The sequence below is a fragment of the Uloborus diversus genome, chromosome 2, assembly GCF_026930045.1.
Source record: "Uloborus diversus isolate 005 chromosome 2, Udiv.v.3.1, whole genome shotgun sequence".
In the NCBI taxonomy this organism is placed as follows: Eukaryota; Metazoa; Arthropoda; class Arachnida; order Araneae; family Uloboridae; genus Uloborus; species Uloborus diversus.
Genome location: NC_072732.1, coordinates 182,519,604 through 182,537,995, shown reverse-complemented (window position 1 = coordinate 182,537,995; position 18,392 = coordinate 182,519,604). Strand labels below are relative to the sequence as shown.

Below are 18,392 nucleotides of genomic sequence, written 5' to 3'. Positions count from 1 at the left end.
AAGAACTGTAAATGTTGTTACTTATTCCACTCGGGAACCCGAGCCCGAGTAGCGAAGCTACTCGATTTTAAGGCAGAGGGGTTACGGCTTTCGTTTTAATTGAGCGCCTATTTTTAGGTGGAAGTCCGATTTGGCTCAGTTAACACGATAGATGTCAGCACCATCTACGGACAATTCGATAATTTAGAACCAGACCAGAAGCGAATAACCTTCTGGTCTAGCACCCCCAGAGGTATCGTTTTACTTGGGAGGACATTGTGACCCCGAGCATTTTTTACGTCGCCCAGTCACCATTAATAACGACGTTGGAGCTTTGATCAGCGAGGATCGAACCCGAGACATTCCGGTCACAAGTCCGATGCCTTACCGGTCAGGTCACCACGGCCCACTAAATGTATACAATTGAATTATATTAATTTTTTGATTAAAATATGAAACTCGAGCTTCAAGTTTTTTTTTTTTTTTTCAAATTATGTTTAGGACTACCTGCATGTCAATTTGTTAGCTGTAAGTGTTGTACATTCGCCTGTACAACACTTACAGCACATCAGGCGCACCCTTTAAATTTTTTTAATCCAGTGTCTGATAAACTTCAAATTAGACTCTCCAAAATTATTTCCGATAGTCAAAATTAGAAATGAGCTGTTCAGTGCTAAATCTGCAGGGGGGGGGGGGGACTCTTGAGGGAAGCAAATGCAATTGTACTGCCGAAGCCCAGATTCAAAATGAAAGCATGCTCTCCTCGGCGTGACCAAAGAAAGCTTAAAATTGTTTTTAGGCCTTTAATTTTAAAACATATCTGGGAAGGGGGGAAATCCCCGATTTTTTGGCTTCACTTTTGTCACTAAAGGTAATTTGAAATTGAATGTTAGGGATTTCAATTTTTAAACATTTTCAGAGGAGGTTCGTTTACCGACCCCTCCATTAACTAGGTTAACCGTTAAAACCGGATTTCTCTGGTTCGATAAATTATTCAGTGATTGTTGTTAACTCACGGGGACCAAATAAGTATTTCCAAGAAAATATTTTAAAAAAGTCTCAGAAAAAGAAAAGTAATGTAAACATTTCTTTCCCTAAAAGTGTTACAGGAATTAATACCAGTTTGAATGAGAAAAAAGTTTCTGCGGCGAAAAGAAAAATAAATAAATCACTCAATGGCCAACTTTTGGAGAGAAGTATTGATTTTAATTTTCGTCTCTTCCCAAATGCTGCAAGTGATTCCTAGTGTCTCAGCCAAAAGAAGACACCTTTCATTAACGAACTCGTGACATGAACAAATAAAAAATATATCATAAACCGGACGATTCGTCCCCCTTCCCAAAAAGCATTTTATCCATCTTATCATTGTGAGCTGGGTCCGATTAAACGGCCCTAGGTCAAACACTTCTTCGAGACCCTCTGAAGTATCAAGTATTGTTACTTTTAACGCAAGCATTTACGAAGCACCAGGAGTGCCGACTTTCAGGGCTCTGTGATGTGATGTCCATCCTTTCATCTCTTCAGTGAATACACATACTACGCCTGCTTGGGAACTAGCACTGGGGGTTTCATCAGGGTCGGACTGGGTCTTCAAAAAGGCGCATACCCCAATTTTTCTGAAGGCGCATGCCGATGGGGGGGGGGGGGGGGATCGCGGAAAGGATATAGACGATCATTTTGGAGGAGCGATCAGTAGCGGATCCAGACGATCCTGTTGAGAGAGGCGATTGCTTAATTCATTAAGGGGGGGAGGGGACTAATGAAAATAAAAATTTTTAAAAAGTTAAAAATTTGTAGCATGTTTTTTTCCCCCGAATAATGTGTAATATGCTTCGCTCAAAGAGTTAGGTTGCAGCAACAAAATGGCATTTCTTTTTACCAGTTTACGTACCGAACATAATGAAATACTAAAATTGCATATGTAAATATAATTTGAAGATAGTTTTGGATTTGTTTGTTGATTGAGTTTTGTTTAATATTCGTGCAAAGGAAGGAGTGTTTGCAGGCTTTCTCCCGAAAATTTTTGTTCGGAACGCATTTTTAGACTATTTGGAGGTTAACAAGTAAAAGGGAGGTTTGGGGGTCCCGTTCCGGAATTTTTTTTAAATTTAAGGGTATATTTTCGAAAACACAATTATTTGCTATCTTTGTGTTCTTGAAGGAAGAGATGAGAGACATAAGTTCCCCCCAGTTGTTTTATTATAGCTTCAAAAACGCAATTTTAGTGTTGCTAAAAACCAGGGGTCCGGGGGCTTACCCCCGGAAATTTTTTTTGTAATTGAACTCCTAAAAACGCAATTGTAGACCATCCTTGATGACGTAGCAGAAGATATGGGGTTCAGAACTTTTCAACAGAAACTTTTCGATGTTAGGAGTTCCAAAAACGCTGTTTTAGACAATCTTTGAATGATGTTGAAAGATGAGGAAAGAAAGACATGGGGGCTCCTCTCCGGAAATTTTTTGAAATTGAAGGCTCAAAAACGCAGTTGTAAGCCAATTTTCATGACGTAGGGGGAAGGAATGGGGTTTGGAACTTTCCATCGGGGGAAATTGTTGGAAATTGGAGCTTTGAAATACGATGGTTAGCCACCTTTGGTAGCGTAAAGGAAAGGGATTGAGTCCGGAGTAAACCCTCAAATTTTCAATATTGAAACTTCAAAAACATAAGTTAGTGAGTCTTCATTGACGTTAGGAGAAGGACTCGAAATTGAGGGCTCTCCCCTGGTATGTTTTCGGAACTGAAGTTCTAAAAACGTAATTGAAAGCCCTCATTAACGACATTTTCGAAAAAGTTTTCGATTTCGGCGATTTTTTTCGAAATTGAAACTCCAAAAATTCAAAAGTTTTGACAATCTTCGATGGCATTGGAGAGAGGGGGTTGAGGAACTTTCCCTTGCAAAATTTTCGGAATTAAAATCATAAAAATACAGTTGTAGACGATTTTTTGTGATGTGTTGAGGGGTGGAGAGAAAGAGAGAGAGAGTTTGGTGACCTTTTCCCGGAATTTTTTTAACACAATTCTAGACGATTTTTGTTTATTTGGAAGATAAGAGATTTTGTGGACTTCCCATTGAAATTGTAAAAACTTGACTGTAGGCCATCTTTGTTAACTTTTAGGGGAAAGCACGTTTCACTAGTTTTTTCAATCAAGTGCCAAAAACGGCAATTTAGAAAAAATAATGAATAAGTACATTTCGAATTTCTGAAGTAGCCCAGTGGTTTGATTTCGCATCTTCTGAGAGAGTTTTTTTTTCACTAGGCGACATTGATGTCAAGTGGTCATTATGTTATAAAATGCACTGCTACATATCTATACGAAAATCAACTTCTCCACTGTGAAATTCATTAAAACTAAATGTAGAAAAACTCTCTGACAAACGCCTAGACAACTGCATTCAAACGGCAACCCCTTCCGACTCCAACCATAATAAACTTGTTCATGTAATTCAAAAATGCAGTTTTAGACTACATAACTTCGATGATGTTAGAAGAAAAAGAGAGAAAGTCTAGTGGCATTATCTCCAGAAATTGATTTTAATTTCAATCTTGAAACACTATTGCCGTCCATCTTTAATGACTTAGGGGAAAAAATGCGATTCGAAACTTTCTTCCAGAACGTTTTCGAAATCGAAGTTCCAGAATAGGCAGTCTTTTTGATTGAAGATTCGAAGGTCTCTCCCTTTACTTTTTTTTGAAATAAGAGTCTTAAAAACGCTCTTGTTGGTCATCTTTGGAAAAATTACGGAAAGGGAGGGGAGATGGAATAGAAGGAACTTTTCCCGGCAATTTTTCGAAACTGAAACTCAAAAGACGGAAAATTTTAGACGATAACATTAGGGAAGCCGGGCTCGGAGGAAAATTTTCGAAACTTCAAAATGAGGGGAAGGTATGGGAGCTCTCGAATCAATTAGAAAACTTCGTTCTGAATTTGCAAGACAAGTTTTTTTTTTTTCTAATTTTGTTTTTCAGCGAAGGCGTTTGTATTGCATTTCATCTTAAAGAGTAGGAAGGGCGCACCTGCCCTCGGGCAGGTTGGCAGGCGGGCCAGTCCGAGCCTGGGTTTCATCACGTTCTGCTCATTAGCAAAGTGGAACGCCTGCCAGCGCACCCCAGTACTCAGGGTCATAAAAACCTTGGAGAAAAGAGAAATAAATAGAGAAAATCCTAATCATATTCCATTTTATTCAATTACAGATTAAAACATAAATAACTTTAGTCAATTGTGGTTCCGGCTGAAAATAGGGAGAACGCAGAATAGAACTTTTACGTTTTTAGAGTACAGGGACTCTAGAAATTTGGTACGTAGAATTTTCAAAACGAAGGAGGAACACATACAGGCTTTTGTTCCCATTTCTGCATTCGTCTATCCGTCTAATATAATATAATAATGGATAACATAACCTATTTTAAGATTTGAAGTGAAGTATATTCGTGTTTATTCAGTCAATCACTTTAAAATGGCTGCCATTGTTTTGTTTACGTTTTGCGAGACGTAAATTTTGACTTTATTTAATGAAATGTACTTCATAATGTTTATTGATTAAATAAACTGTAGGTTTTGCATGTAGGAAATATATATTCTTTTTCATAATGGAAGTGGATGTTGTCTTTTAAACACAGGTGGACTTAAAGTTTTGATGGAAATATAATTCTAATATTTTTTGATGTCATTTTTGTCGCAATTTCTTAAAGTTACTTTACTTTAATCGTTTGATGATAAAATTTACTCCTGTTTGGCTCCATTTGAAGTTTTTTACATTATCGTTTCCTCATATAAAATTTTTTTATATATTCGCATAGGGTTTGTTTATATTCGTTTCGTTTGTTAATGGTGATTAAATTTTTGAAAATTGTAGGTTCAACCAATCAAGTATTTTTTATGAAAATTTATTTTGGTGTAATTGACTGTCTTGTTTCTCACAAATGTGCTTATATTCTCTTGAAAGTGAAAGATTTCAACGCATTGCGCAATGAAGAATAATAATGAAATCTTCATTTTTGATTTGCTTGATTCATGTTAAAAAATAAAGGAAAAAAAAATCTAGTGGGAAACAAAAAATGTCTTGTAAAACCATTTTTACTGAACAAAAATATGTTTGAATCTGAAATATATATGTACTTTTGTGCTCAATGATAATAATCCTACAATAAAGGATGATATAGTACAATGTAAAGAAGCAAACTTGTCACAGCCAAGCTAATATTGACTGTACTGAAACTTTACTTCTACATTTGGAAAAGGTTACAAACACTCATGACAAGGATTTAAGTCAATTCTAGAAACATTAGGCATTTGTGATCAAATCGCTTGAATCATATACCTACTATTTCGTCTTAAACATGAAGGTAGCAGCATTTAAATAAAATGAACTACAATCACTCAAAAATTACTATTAAAAAGTTTTATTTTGTTATTGAATCAATTCTATTTTGTTTCTTTCAATTTCAGTCAGGATTTCCTGAAAAATAAAATAGGGAAAAAAAACTTTTTTTGGCTGGAGCAACTTTTCAATTGATATTTGTAAAGACTCATGTTATTTGTCCTGGTATAGTAATTGAATCTGTTTTCAATATTACATCAAGGAAATTAAAACTATGTTTCACTCGAAATAATAGTTTTTGAGACATGGAATTTAGGACTTATCTCAGAATCAAAGAAGTAAAATTTTAACTGTTTTATTGGAGAGAGGGGAGCCCAGCAACCAAACTAATAAGAGGCCTTGGTCTCTCTGTCGCCTTGCTCTTACACAAAGAAATTTTTATATTTTACAGTTGATGACAAATTGTTTCCGAAAAATAGTTTTTTAATGAACATTTGGGAGAAAAATATTGTCAAATACTCATTGATAAAATTATTAATGTTTATATTAATGCTTTATAAATATTGCATTAAATACAAATTGGTTAGATTAGACCTCTATATAGCTTTAACATACTTTTGGACAGTTTAAGACACTTTCGAACAATTTTAGGCAGCTTTGGACAGTAAAAACCACCTGTCTGGTCCAAAATTAGTTTCAAACATCCAATACCCAACATGGATTCCGTAGGCACTCGCAATGGAATTAATCTTGGCTTCACAGAAGAAATGTGAGCTTAGATCCTGTCGTTGATGTATTCCCACCAGCCAGACAAGAACTTCATAACCAATCAATTTTTCAATGGAAATGCTTTTTTTCAGAATCTAAATGATAGTTCGTACTCTCAGTAATGAAATCCCAAGGTTGAGAATTGTGGAAAAATCACCTTTAATATCACATTGTAAGAGTTTTTGTTATTTTCAAACCAATCAGGCGAAATTTTGGATCTTACATCTTCACGATTTGATGTTATTTTATTCACATGGCTTTCCCAGCAAACAAATAATAATGTAAATAACTTTATTTTAAGTCCAATCTTTTCTTCTATGTACAGAGAATTTATTATTTACTAACCGATAAAACTCAAAATTGCTTTATAAAACTGGACGAAACTTTTTTTGGGACAATCCTTACTTTTATTCAAAGTGTATAAAATATTTATTAGAGGTTGCAAAATTCTTTGGATGTGTATGTTGTCATTGAGTCTTTTTTTTTCTATTTCAGGAGTTTTTCAAGTTTTTCCCATTTTATGGTGAAGCAGAATGCTATTCCTGTTCATTATCAAGTCTGATATGAATCTCCTCAAGAACCAACAACAATGTAAGTAATAGAAAAAATTGTCGACCCCGGTTAATCAAATATCGTCGGTTCCAAGAAATATTATTTGATTAAGCCAGTGACGCTGACAGAAAATTTTTCTGGAAGGGGTTTTCAAAATCGAAAATTGTTTGCTTTCTTTCCCATTCATTTACAATGCGTAATTATTCAATATCAAAGAGTTTCTATAGATTAGTAATTATTCAAAGTACAGTAAAACCTGTGAAGTTGACCACCTCTCTTAGTTGACCGCTTTTTTCAGGCACGGAATTATCCCTTATCATATAAATCAACCTCTGTAAGTTGACCACCTGTTTAAGTTGACCACTAAAGTAGTGTGCTGCAAGTGTTCAAATTACACAGGTTTCACTGTTCTTGCTTAAGAACAGTTAATAATTTGTATTGATATGAAATGAAGAAAGTGGGAAAAAGCACAGAATATTTATCATCAGTTTTACTTTAATCTTATATTCATTGTTAGTGTTTTTTTTATGGGATCATTTAAAACCTCCTCTTCAAATACATTCATTTTATGAATGTCAAATTCTAGTTAATAACAGTTGAGAATTGGTAAAGAACCTCAGAAAATCTGGTGCAGTAGGCTGAAGGGTTCCTCTTTCTAGATTTTCCTAAAAAGGATTTGTGCTGTGATGGAAGTGCTAAGGGAACATGATACCCTGTAGAGCTTTATTGACACCCTTTTAGTTATCTTATACCAGTGGGGATGTGGGGTGCTATCATGAAATATAACTTTTATATTTTAGAATTGAAAAATAATTTCTGACTGCTTTCCGATCATTAAAAGCAGTAAGATATTTTGTTGAAACCTATTCTGCCTTGAAAAGCTCAAATACTCTGCTTTTTTCCGTTGATTTTAATGGAGGAAATGAATGTGCTTGTGTTCTGGGAGGGGTTTAAAGCCAAAACTCCTCCCGTGGCTGCGCCACTGGATTAATCGGTGAAATATTTTTAATTACCTTTCTAAATTGACAACCTTTGTCTTAAAATGCAGTAATAAATAATAGCCATATAAAGGAAATAATTAACATTGGAAAACAGTTTTTGAAATAAGCTAAACAAACAACAAAATAGTTTAATAATAATTAATATATGTATTACAAGTACTTATAAAAATTATAAAAAGGAACTTATACTTGAGTTATGAAATTTTTGTTTTGGCACCTATTTTCTGTACAGAAAACTAATCAGTAATAGGAAACAATTGATAAAAAAAGAAAGAATTTTATTAAAAGCCAAGTCTGGTTGGAAAAAAAAATGATTACCTGAGGCAGAAGGTTGTGCTTCGAATGTAACATCTTTTATTTCCTGCGGTAATTGCTTTCAGTAAACCTTTTAAAAGCTTATCAGTTGTCCTCAATTTTCCACCCACAATCAAGAGGTGATAAGCTTGTCAGATTTTTTAAATGAGAATTTGTCCAAATTTGTGAAATGCAAGCTGTTCTGAGGAAATATTCACGAAGTTCAGACTAACATAGGGTTAAGGATGACGGATCAAAACTCTTCACGTTTTCGAGAATTACTTTATCTTTTTTCAAAAATTTTAAACTTTTAAAAACGTAATGGTTCTTGCATCATTAATTTTTTTCATTTTATTTTGTCTGTATATTCGGCGCGCAAACTCTTCCGAAATTTCGAGTTGTATTCAAAATTGCGACATGCATTTTACATAAATCACATCAGCGATAGCTGATACTTACTCAAATTTGTTAACGCTCCTGTGTATTCTTCCGACTTTGTAAATAGAGCGTAAGGCCGGACTTTTCCTTTTCGGAAAAAAAGCCGGATTTTGACGGCAACCAGTCATTGCGTGTAAAGCAACCAAGTCGGAACAAACGTTTTCTCCTAAATTCTTGAAAAGTTCAGAAACATTGATACATCTTAATGATTTTCCAACGCCAACTTCCATCCAGACCTTTATTTAAGAATTCAAAAACTTCATGTTAGCCAATATTATAACTAATACATCAGTATCTGAACATCATAGGTGGACGTCATATGGAGGCTGCAGCTCTTCAAAAATTACAAAGATGGTAAATCATTTTTGTGTCGGATTCTTCGCGGTCTGGGGCACGATTGAATATGATCTACTATTTTTACAACTTTTCTGTTGATGGTTTCAAATCTATAAGACTATTTGTAGTTAATATACATAAATTTATCTTCAAAATAAATCGCTTTGTTATCTCGTTCCCAGTTTTTTAATAAATATTTTAGCAAATCTTCTTTAAAAGTAATATTTTTTAATTGATTCAAAAAGTCAGAGGGACGTGTTGCAGAGTCTCCTATCTGAATTTTTTGACCTCTGTGAATTCCGCTTAATATATCGTCGCCTCAGAACAACAGTAAGATATCTTAGTGTTATTTCTGGGGTTAGATATCTTACTGTTGCTCTGAGGCGACGATATGTTCGTTATATTTTATGGAAGGGGAGACGGGGTACGTGTCGAAAACAATTACTACGAATACTGCTGAACATACTTAATAATTTTCTCAATATCATAGCATAAGATGATGAAATTTCTTTCACTACATATAATTAAAAGAATCCATCATAGATGAGAAATTTTGGTGGTTCAGAATTGATGTTTTTTAAGCACTTTTATTGCACTTGACCTGATTGTCATGGAGTAATCTGAGGTGTGCTTTTGCTTATATTTTAGCAACTAGATCACTAAGAGACTTCTGGATTTTACTAAATGATTTGCTTAATCTTAAGGTACAACTTAAGAATGAAAATTTAAAATTCTGAAATAACATTATTATTTCGGTTAGGATATAAAATAGCAAATTTGATGTAATTTCCCCATTAAATGTTTAAATATAAAGTCCATTGCTACAAATTTTGTTGCCTTGCAAATGTAATGTTAATAGTAATCATAATGAAAATTTTGAATCAAGTCCTCTCTGGAGCAAGAATGAAATTTATTCACAGTCGTTGCTTTCTTAGGGTTTTTATCCTCATCTATGCATCTATGCCAATAATCGATAACGGGGCTAAGTAAAAAGACGTATTAGGATCTTTATCCCAAGTTACTTATACGTGTATTCTTTTGCGTATACTCAGCAACTAGACCACTTACAGACTTCAGAATTTCATTAAATGATTTGTTTAACCTTAAGGTACAACTTAATGCTAAAAAATCAAATTCTAAAGTAAAATTTTGTTTGAAAACCAAAAACTTTAAAATAACAGATTTTTTTAAAAACATAATAAGCACTTTTCATAATGCACTCAAAAGGACAAAATAACTTTTCTGGGTCAGAAAGGAAAATTTAAGTATTCCTGTAGTTTTTAATTCTTTAAAGAAAAAGATTTCACAAACAAAGAAAAGTGCGCTCAAATCATTTTAAACCTAACTTCCCCATTAAGAAAAAAAAAGCGTGTTTCAACACTCAAATTTATGATTGAAAGCTAGATAATGGTAAAACATTTCGTTTGTGGTGTCATTTTCTTGGAAATTTGTGAAAACTACGGGAATTCTTAAATTGTCATTTCTGACCCAGAAAAGTTATTTTGTCCTTTTGAGTGCATTATGAAAAGTGCTTATTATTTTTTAAAAAATCTGTTATTTTCCAGTAAATGCAGTAAGGCAGATTTTTCAGTTCTGCAGATGGCTATTATCTGTTGACCCAATTTAACATATGCTAAAGAAATATAAACATCAGCAGCAATGCTATTGCTGCGAAGCACTGGATCAAGTTTGCTCCAAAATGGCGGATGCGTCGGCTCCTCCACTATAGGGGCCCTACTCAGGCCCAGGCCCAAGGTTATTATAGGCGTGTCCTTACCCTCTCCCCTCTTCTTTCTTCGCAGTAGATGAATAAACAGCTTTACTTCCCCAATTACGAAATGTATTTGAAAAGATAGTGATTCAAAATATTTTTGTAGAAGTTATATATATATATATATATATATATATATATATGAATAATGTAAAAAAAGTATGAATATCAATTTAAATATGATAGAAAATTGTAATCATAAAAAAATAATAATAGTTGAAAAATTTTCATTTATAAAGAATGAAAAGATAAAATAATCATACTTTTCCAACTACCTTATATTTTAAGCAACGTCTACTAAAGACTAAGCAACCTCTTAGTCGTGGTAGACTAAAAATTTTAATAAAAACAGGATTTAAACTATTTATTAAAAAATAAATCAGCTTTATTTATTGAAATTTCGCGACGATGAGCAAACTTTTTTGAGCGAGCGCTAGCAACCCGATAAACGAGGTCGACATTCCGTGGCGTCTATCATGCCTTTGCAACATAACACAACTGGTAGACTTTTGTTTTTATATTTTATGCATTATAAACAATTATTTAAAAAAAATTAGGCTTATATATTTAAGTCAAAATTGACTGATTTTTTCGCACCTTGCGTGGGTGGTAGACACGGCACGGCAACGCTTCGGACGCGGTAGACATATATTTTTCGTTATATTTATACGTAATCAATAATATTACCGAGTTTCAGCCTTATATATATATAAGACAATTTCTCAAGTTTTTGCAACATATTGCAAAATTTTTTATTAATTAATGCAACGATAACTTTTCGGTAGACTCGCGCTTTCTTCTTTTAAGTAAACTAATCTAAGATTTAAAAAAATTCTGGCTTTATATAAATAATGTATTAAAAACTGTCGCTATCTCCCCTACTAGAAGTTGTTTTACAGCGAGATTGCTTAGCAAAGTGAATTCGTTAGGTCATCATTACACCACGAACATTTACAGTAAGTTTACGTTTACATGATTATAGTTGTTTGTAAATTATGAGATACATATAATACATTACTGATAACATATTTAGGATAAACTTATGTTTATCAATTGAGTATTTAATATCCAATTTGTGTTATTTCTTAAATGAATTACAGGGTTCGTACGGGTCATGGAAATCCTGGAAAGTCATGGAAAATAATAAACAAATTTCAGACCTGGAAAAGTCATGGAAAACAAATATTTTCATTAAAAGTCATGGAAATTTATTTAAAGTCGTGGAAAAATGTCTTGGGCAGTAAGAAAATAACAACAACTAAAAGAGCGCTGGAAATATTGAGTGATTTAGTAATATTTTCATTGAATTGAACGATCTCAAAAACAAATCCGAGCTTTGCAATCCAATTTCATCCGTTTCTGTAACAGCTGCTCAAAGTTTTTTTGTAATGTGATTTTACTACTGGGGCATCACTTATTTTAAATTCACCATTATTTTCACCATTTCTTGTATTTTATTTTTTGTAATAGTGGACAAGCATATTCTTGATTTTGCCACGCCCCTCAAAAAGGGCAGTTGCATCTAAGTTCGTTTCAACTACTTGTAAAAATTTCATTATTTAATGTATCAGAGTTTATCTCAGTAATTTGAAGGCTTTAGGAAACGAAGACTTTAGTCAGGCAATGTAGCATAGAAATAGGAAAATTAAAAAAACTAAAACGGAGGTGCCCAACACAGAGCTTGCAAAACTGATCCTTGTGGCCAGTTGAAATACATCTGGTTTAGAAAAATGAATTTTCTGAAAAACGTGGCTTTACTTTAATAAACAAATATACTGTCAAATAACATGGGTGATTAGATGCACTATTGACACCAAAAGGCAATGTTTTTATGAAGTGAATTTATTATTGGAAACTTAATAATAATTCATTCAATTTTTATTCCATTCATTACTATTCTGCCCCATTTATAAAATATTTATTTAACAGTTAAACATCAGTGTATTGAATTCATTATATTTTTACTCTACTTGAATTTATATAACAAAGAGGAATATAAATAATTTATTAGTTTCTGCAGTGTGCAGTGATATTTTTTCAGTCACAAGTGCTGGTGTGTAGTATTTGCATTCAGGTAGTAGTGGCAATCAGGTAAAAGTTTTTCTAAAGCCCTTTTCTGAAATTTGGCAAGTTTGACATTAAATAGTACTACATTCTTGAGTAACAAGGTCATGAAAATTTTTATGAAGTCATGAAAAAATCTTGGAAAAGTGATGGAAATTTTTTATCCAAATTGAGTATGAACCCTGGAATTATGTGTAACTTATTTCCTTTGCCTGCATTTCAGGGGGGCCATGAGGGACGCCTGCCAGCGCAAGGTGCAGTTCGAGTCTCCCTCCCACCAGGGCACCCTGCTGAGCGGGCTCAACACCCTGCGCAGCCAGGGCCTGCTGCTGGACATCACCCTGGTGGCGGGGGGCATGGCGTTCCGGGCGCACCGCGTGGTGCTGGCCTCCTGCTCGGACTACTTCCGCGCCATGTTCACGGACGCCATGCGGGAGCGGGGACAGTCCGAGGTGGCGCTGGAGGGCGTGACCGCCGAGGGCATGCGCTACCTGCTGGAGTACGCCTACACCAGCAGGCTGGCCCTGAGCCTGGCCACTGTGCAGGACGTGCTGTCTGCCGCCAGCCATGTGCAGCTGCAGGCGGTGGTGGAGGCCTGTGCCTCGTACCTGCGGGAGCAGCTCGACCTGGACAACTGCGTGGACGTGGCCACCATTGCAGAGATGTACTGCCTGCAGCAACTCCTCAAGGAGGTGAGCTTTTGCTTCTTTTTCCTCATGTGCAGTCGGTTATCTGCCATGGGCCATTTCATGAAAAAGTTGCCATTTTGTCTCATGTATGGCAGCTGGCATATATCATTAAAAAATAGAAATTTAAAAAAATAACAAAGAATTTTTATTTCGACTGTGAAAATCACATATGTGTTTGTAACCTCTCAAGCAACATAATTTCTTTCATTATCCTTTTAATTTATTATTTCTAACGAAATATGTGAGCTGTTATGTGAGGGGAAAAGGTCCATACTTATGTTGAATGTGTCTTTCTTTTCCCCAAATGCTTTTGTAGTTACTTACTCTTAGCTCATGGGCTTGTGAATGTCTCCCTGAAATTCCAAGACTAAAGAAAATCAAGCAGTTATTCCAAAGTAGCCAATGAATCAAAAATACAGATAGGCAGTTATGTAGTTCTGTTTTGGCACATCCAGATTTTATACATTGAATTGCTTCAATTTTAGGTGTTTTTTTCCCCTTTTTATGTAACAATTAGTCTCATTTAATATATTGCTTTATTTAAAAAGACTAAGCATTAAAATTTTAAATTTTAGCAGTGTTGATTTTGGGAGAGTTTGACGAGTCACTAAGCATTTTGTTTTGACCTTTGTCAGGTGTACCTGTTCATCTGCGGCAACCTGAAGCGCTTCTCGGGGCGGCCGGAGTTCCTGCGGCTGTCGGGGGCGCAGCTGGAATATGTGCTCAAGTGTGATTTTCCCGTCGACTGCTCCGAGGCAGAGGTGCTCGGAGTGGTGCTCAGATGGATAGAGCACCAGCCACACGAGAGGATACAGTATGCGAGGCCATTGCTCAGGTCTGTACCTTCCTCTTTCGATTGAACCCATACCTCGAAACTGCTGTTCCGAGGTTCCAGGGAACAGCCTCGGGGTTACAATGTTGTTCTGCGGATCTGGTACCAACAGCATTCTTAAATATACCAATGACTTTTCATATGATCTCTACCTGTTAGGTTAAAACCAAGCATGTGCAACTGACATTATTTGTTCTAGAACAATTAAGAAAATTTCTCATCACAGGAAATGGCAGCTATTGTTGCTGTTTGCTTACCAACCGATTTGTACAATTTTTGTCTGTTTTTCTGGCCTGGAGAGTGTTTGTTATGGTACAAAATTAAACGAATAGAACATATAAGTTCAAATAATATGGGAACCTAGACTAATAATTTGATGAACTTAATAATGGAAATTTAACTTAACTAAATGGCCATTCAGAGGCTGTCAATCTTTCTTTATACTGCCGTACTAAGCACAGATGTGGTATTTGCAGTAGAGCTCAAAATGAGAAATTGATGATTAAAGTTTTACAACTCGTTTCTTTGATTTATGACTTAGTTAAATGCTCAACTTGCGATAGTTGTTTCGTAAATAACTTATCTAAAAACCGTAAACGTGTATTTTTGTAAAAATCATAATTTAAAATTAATAAATGTAGTTACGACAAATTTTCTTGTAAAAACCTTTTCATGTACTAAGCTATTTTCACCGTAAGTGACAATTACTTGGCATTTTTAGGGGTATCTGCACAGATACGACAAAAATAGCTTAGTGAAACGTGCTCAATGTATCATTAAATAGTACTGAAAACATCTGCTTTCTTTGGACTTGGCTGTTTTGCTTTATTTTGTTAATACAAATCGAACAGAATCTACCTTCTGAAAGATACCATTTTCAAAACTCTGGACAGTTAAAACTGTAATCGATAACAATTTTCTGTTTTTTATATTCAAAGAATGTGTTTTTTTATAATGTTTTATTTTCTAGATTCATTTTTATCGAGCATGAAGATAATTTTGACAGCAGACGATACTTAAATAAAAATATTACTGGCCGTAGAATGAAATGCGTTTTTTTTTTTTTTTTGCATGAAAGAATTAGATATGAGTATTTTTTACATGCATTTCATTTTTAGAATTTGCATTTTAAATAAACATTTAAATAGAAAAAGCTGAATATTTACTTTAACAATTATGCAAAGTTGTATCAGTTTTTATTATCAACCTGTATCAATTATTCAACGGTAAACTAATTTTAATATTCTGTGTTACAATAAACTGCTACATTATTAAATATGCTGCTCTACTAAGGTATAAAAGTCGTATCTACAAATTACTAAGGAAAAAAGTGGTAACTGCACAGATACCACTTTAAAGACTTAGTATTTGTCACTTACGTTCGAATTGCCTTAGCAAACTAAGCAAATTTGCAGTTACGACTTTTTTCTTAAAGCTTTTTTAAATATTTCACGTTCACAAATTGCCAAAAAACTTGAGATTCAGGTAAATTAAAATACTAACGACCACCTGGTGACAATAACTCAATTTTGATAAAATGTGCAGATACCACATCTGTGCTTAGCACGGCAGTATACTGCCGTGCTAAGCACAAAAGTGGTATCTACACTTTTTGTCAAAATTGAGTTATTGTCACCAGGTGGTTCTTTATAACATGTTTTACCCCTATGCAATGTTTTATTGTCATTTGTGAACTGGAACTATTTTTTAAAAAAATCTAAAAAAGTGAAATCTGGATCAAATACATGGAGGCTAAAACTTTAAATAGTAGTTTTTCGGTTTCACCTCAGCTGCAGATACGACTTTTGCGCTTAGCACGGCAGTATACCTCTTTCTTTTCTGCAGGTACGTCCACTTCAGCGAGATCTCGTCGGCAGATGTCGGCACCTACTTCGAGTCCCCTGTCCTCAAGTGCCTTCGCATGGGCGGCCTCTGGTCCAGCAACATCGGGATGTGGCGCGCTGCCTCCTGGCCACAGCAGCAGCAGCGTCAGGAATCTGCCCTGGTCAACTCACGTGGCATGGAGCTGGCCATCCTCAAGGTGGGCGGCTTCGGCATCAGCGGCGTCACCAACGACATCGCCTACTACCTGCCCGGGGGAGGCAAGTGGCGCTACCTCACCTCCATCCCACACGTGGAGCAATGCAACTTCGGTACCGCAGTCCTCCACAATGAGCTGTTCGTGGTGGGGGGCTGCTTCAACCAGAGCCTCCAAGAGAACGTACACCCCTTCGGGTTCCGCTACAGCCCGCTCACCAACGCCTGGTCCACCATGGCGCCTATGCAACGGGAGCGATGCCGCTTTTCGCTGGGTGTGGTGGGGGGTGCCCTGCTGGCAGTGGGCGGGGCAGGGGAAACGGATGTCGTGGACGACTGTGAGCGTTACGATCCGGTTGCCGATGCCTGGACGCCCCTGGCCTCCTTGCCGGGGCCCAGGACGCAACACGCTGGGGCGTCCTGGCGGAACTACCTATATGTATCAGGCGGATTGGACCAGGACCTAGTCCTGGACTCCCTGTGGCGCCTGGACACAGACACTGACCGATGGGAGGCATGTGCACCCATGATCACACCTAGAGCCGATCACTCCATGGTGTGTTGTGGGGACGAAATCTACGTGTGTGGGGGATGGTACGAGGACGAGAGCACCACTTCGCGGGTGCTCGTTGACACGGTGGATTGCTACAGCATTGTGAGGGACACATGGACCGTACTGACGCGGGTCCCGACGCCCCGCTATCATGCGGGGGTGGCGGTGATCGGTGCTCGGCTGTACATAGTGGGCGGCTTCCACTCGGCCACCACCTTCGACCGCGCCAGTGGTGTAGTGGAGTGTTATGACCTTGAGTCTGGCATCTGGACTGTGGGTGACAACTACCCGCAGGACATCTGGGAGCATGCATGCTGCACCCTGTATGTGCCTCGCTGCAGGGACGACCTTGAAGTCATCCCTGATAAGGACATCTCCTGAGGCTCGGTGCAGGGATGACCTTGGGGCCATCCTGGACAAGGACATTTCTTGAGGCTCAATACTCTGTTTGTTGTTGGCGGGCTCTGTTTGAATCTGCTGTTATGATTATATATCAAATTATTACATACAACTTTGCTAAGCTGCTGTGCTTGTCAGAGTTTGTTTGTTGAAATTGTTGCTCTTTTTCAGATTTCTCTTATACTCACTCAAATATGCTCATAAGTTTTACACTCCAAACTGAAGTATTTTTTATCTCAAAAGATTATAGTGGTTTTAAATATAAGTTTAGGAATGCATTTTTTGTGTTAACAACAAATATTGGTCTCAACAGTGTAATGATTACAATTTCTAATTTTTTTTTTGGCATCTGACTTCCTACACTCCAGCTCACAAGAGCATACATTTGTGCTGTAGTTTTGTAAAAAATAGAAATTTAAAGTCTTCATTTTTGTCAGCATTTTAGTCTGCAAAAGGCCTGTTTTCATTAAGCAAATAGTGAGTGAAGAACCCAGGACGTATCTTGGCTTTTAGTTTTGTGTTTAATCCTCTCGATGCATTTGTTGTCTGGTTTACATATGATTTTAATTTGTTTCACAGGGCACACTGATCAAAATTTATTTTCAGTGAGTAGTAAGGGCAAATGTTTGATGGCTACTACTCTAAGTAGATTTTGGAAGAATAGCCTCTAAAATCATCCAAAATGTTCGAAAGAAAATATAGTGAACTTTTTCATAGTGAACATAAAGGACCAATACATCTGCTTGTTGATACTAAGTGATCAAAGAAGCTACATCATTTGTTCCTTTTGCTTTGCCATACAGGATGCTACAAGTTATGTTTATATGGTTTTATTTTCCTAGATAAGATTTAAACCTCCACTAGTAGATTCATTTGATTCAATAACTAAGAAAACACTATATTTTAATATTTTCCACTATAAATTTAACTTTCAAAGAAATAAAGAATGAAAAGTAAAATCACCTTTTTTTTCCCATTGCTGACAGCAACTTTTGAAAAGAACAAAATTTGCAAAAAAATACAGACATGTGTTTTGTAGTTACAAACACTGCCCCCACTTTTTTTAATGCAAGAAAAAAAAAACTTATTAATGAAAAGCTCTCAAATCATTATGAATGAAAGTAAACCTTTTATTCAGTGTCTTTTTACCCTTGAGCTCAAATACTTGCATTGAGAATAGAGGTTCCTTGTTACTTGAAGACATGTGTTTATTTATTTATTTATTTATTTTGCATATTTTGTAGCCTTTTAAGATTGTTGTTTATGCTTTTGCCTAAAAAAAGCAACTTGAAGAACCAAAGGTTATGGACATTATTCTAAAAAATTAGTTGTGAAAACTAGTACAGTGTTGATTAACT

At 35.9% G+C, this 18,392-nt stretch overlaps 1 protein-coding gene across 1 annotated transcript; it reads left to right on the top strand.

The window, feature by feature from the left end:
• The first annotated feature begins 4,510 nt into the window (after positions 1 to 4,510).
• Positions 4,511 to 17,226, top strand: LOC129217538 (kelch-like protein 26). The gene is made up of 5 exons (XM_054851855.1): positions 4,511 to 4,599; positions 6,564 to 6,659; positions 12,748 to 13,216; positions 13,849 to 14,048; positions 15,891 to 17,226. Coding segments are annotated over exons 2-5 (1,797 nt in total). The 5' UTR covers positions 4,511 to 4,599; positions 6,564 to 6,657; the 3' UTR covers positions 17,017 to 17,226.
• Positions 17,227 to 18,392: the final 1,166 nt, after the last annotated feature.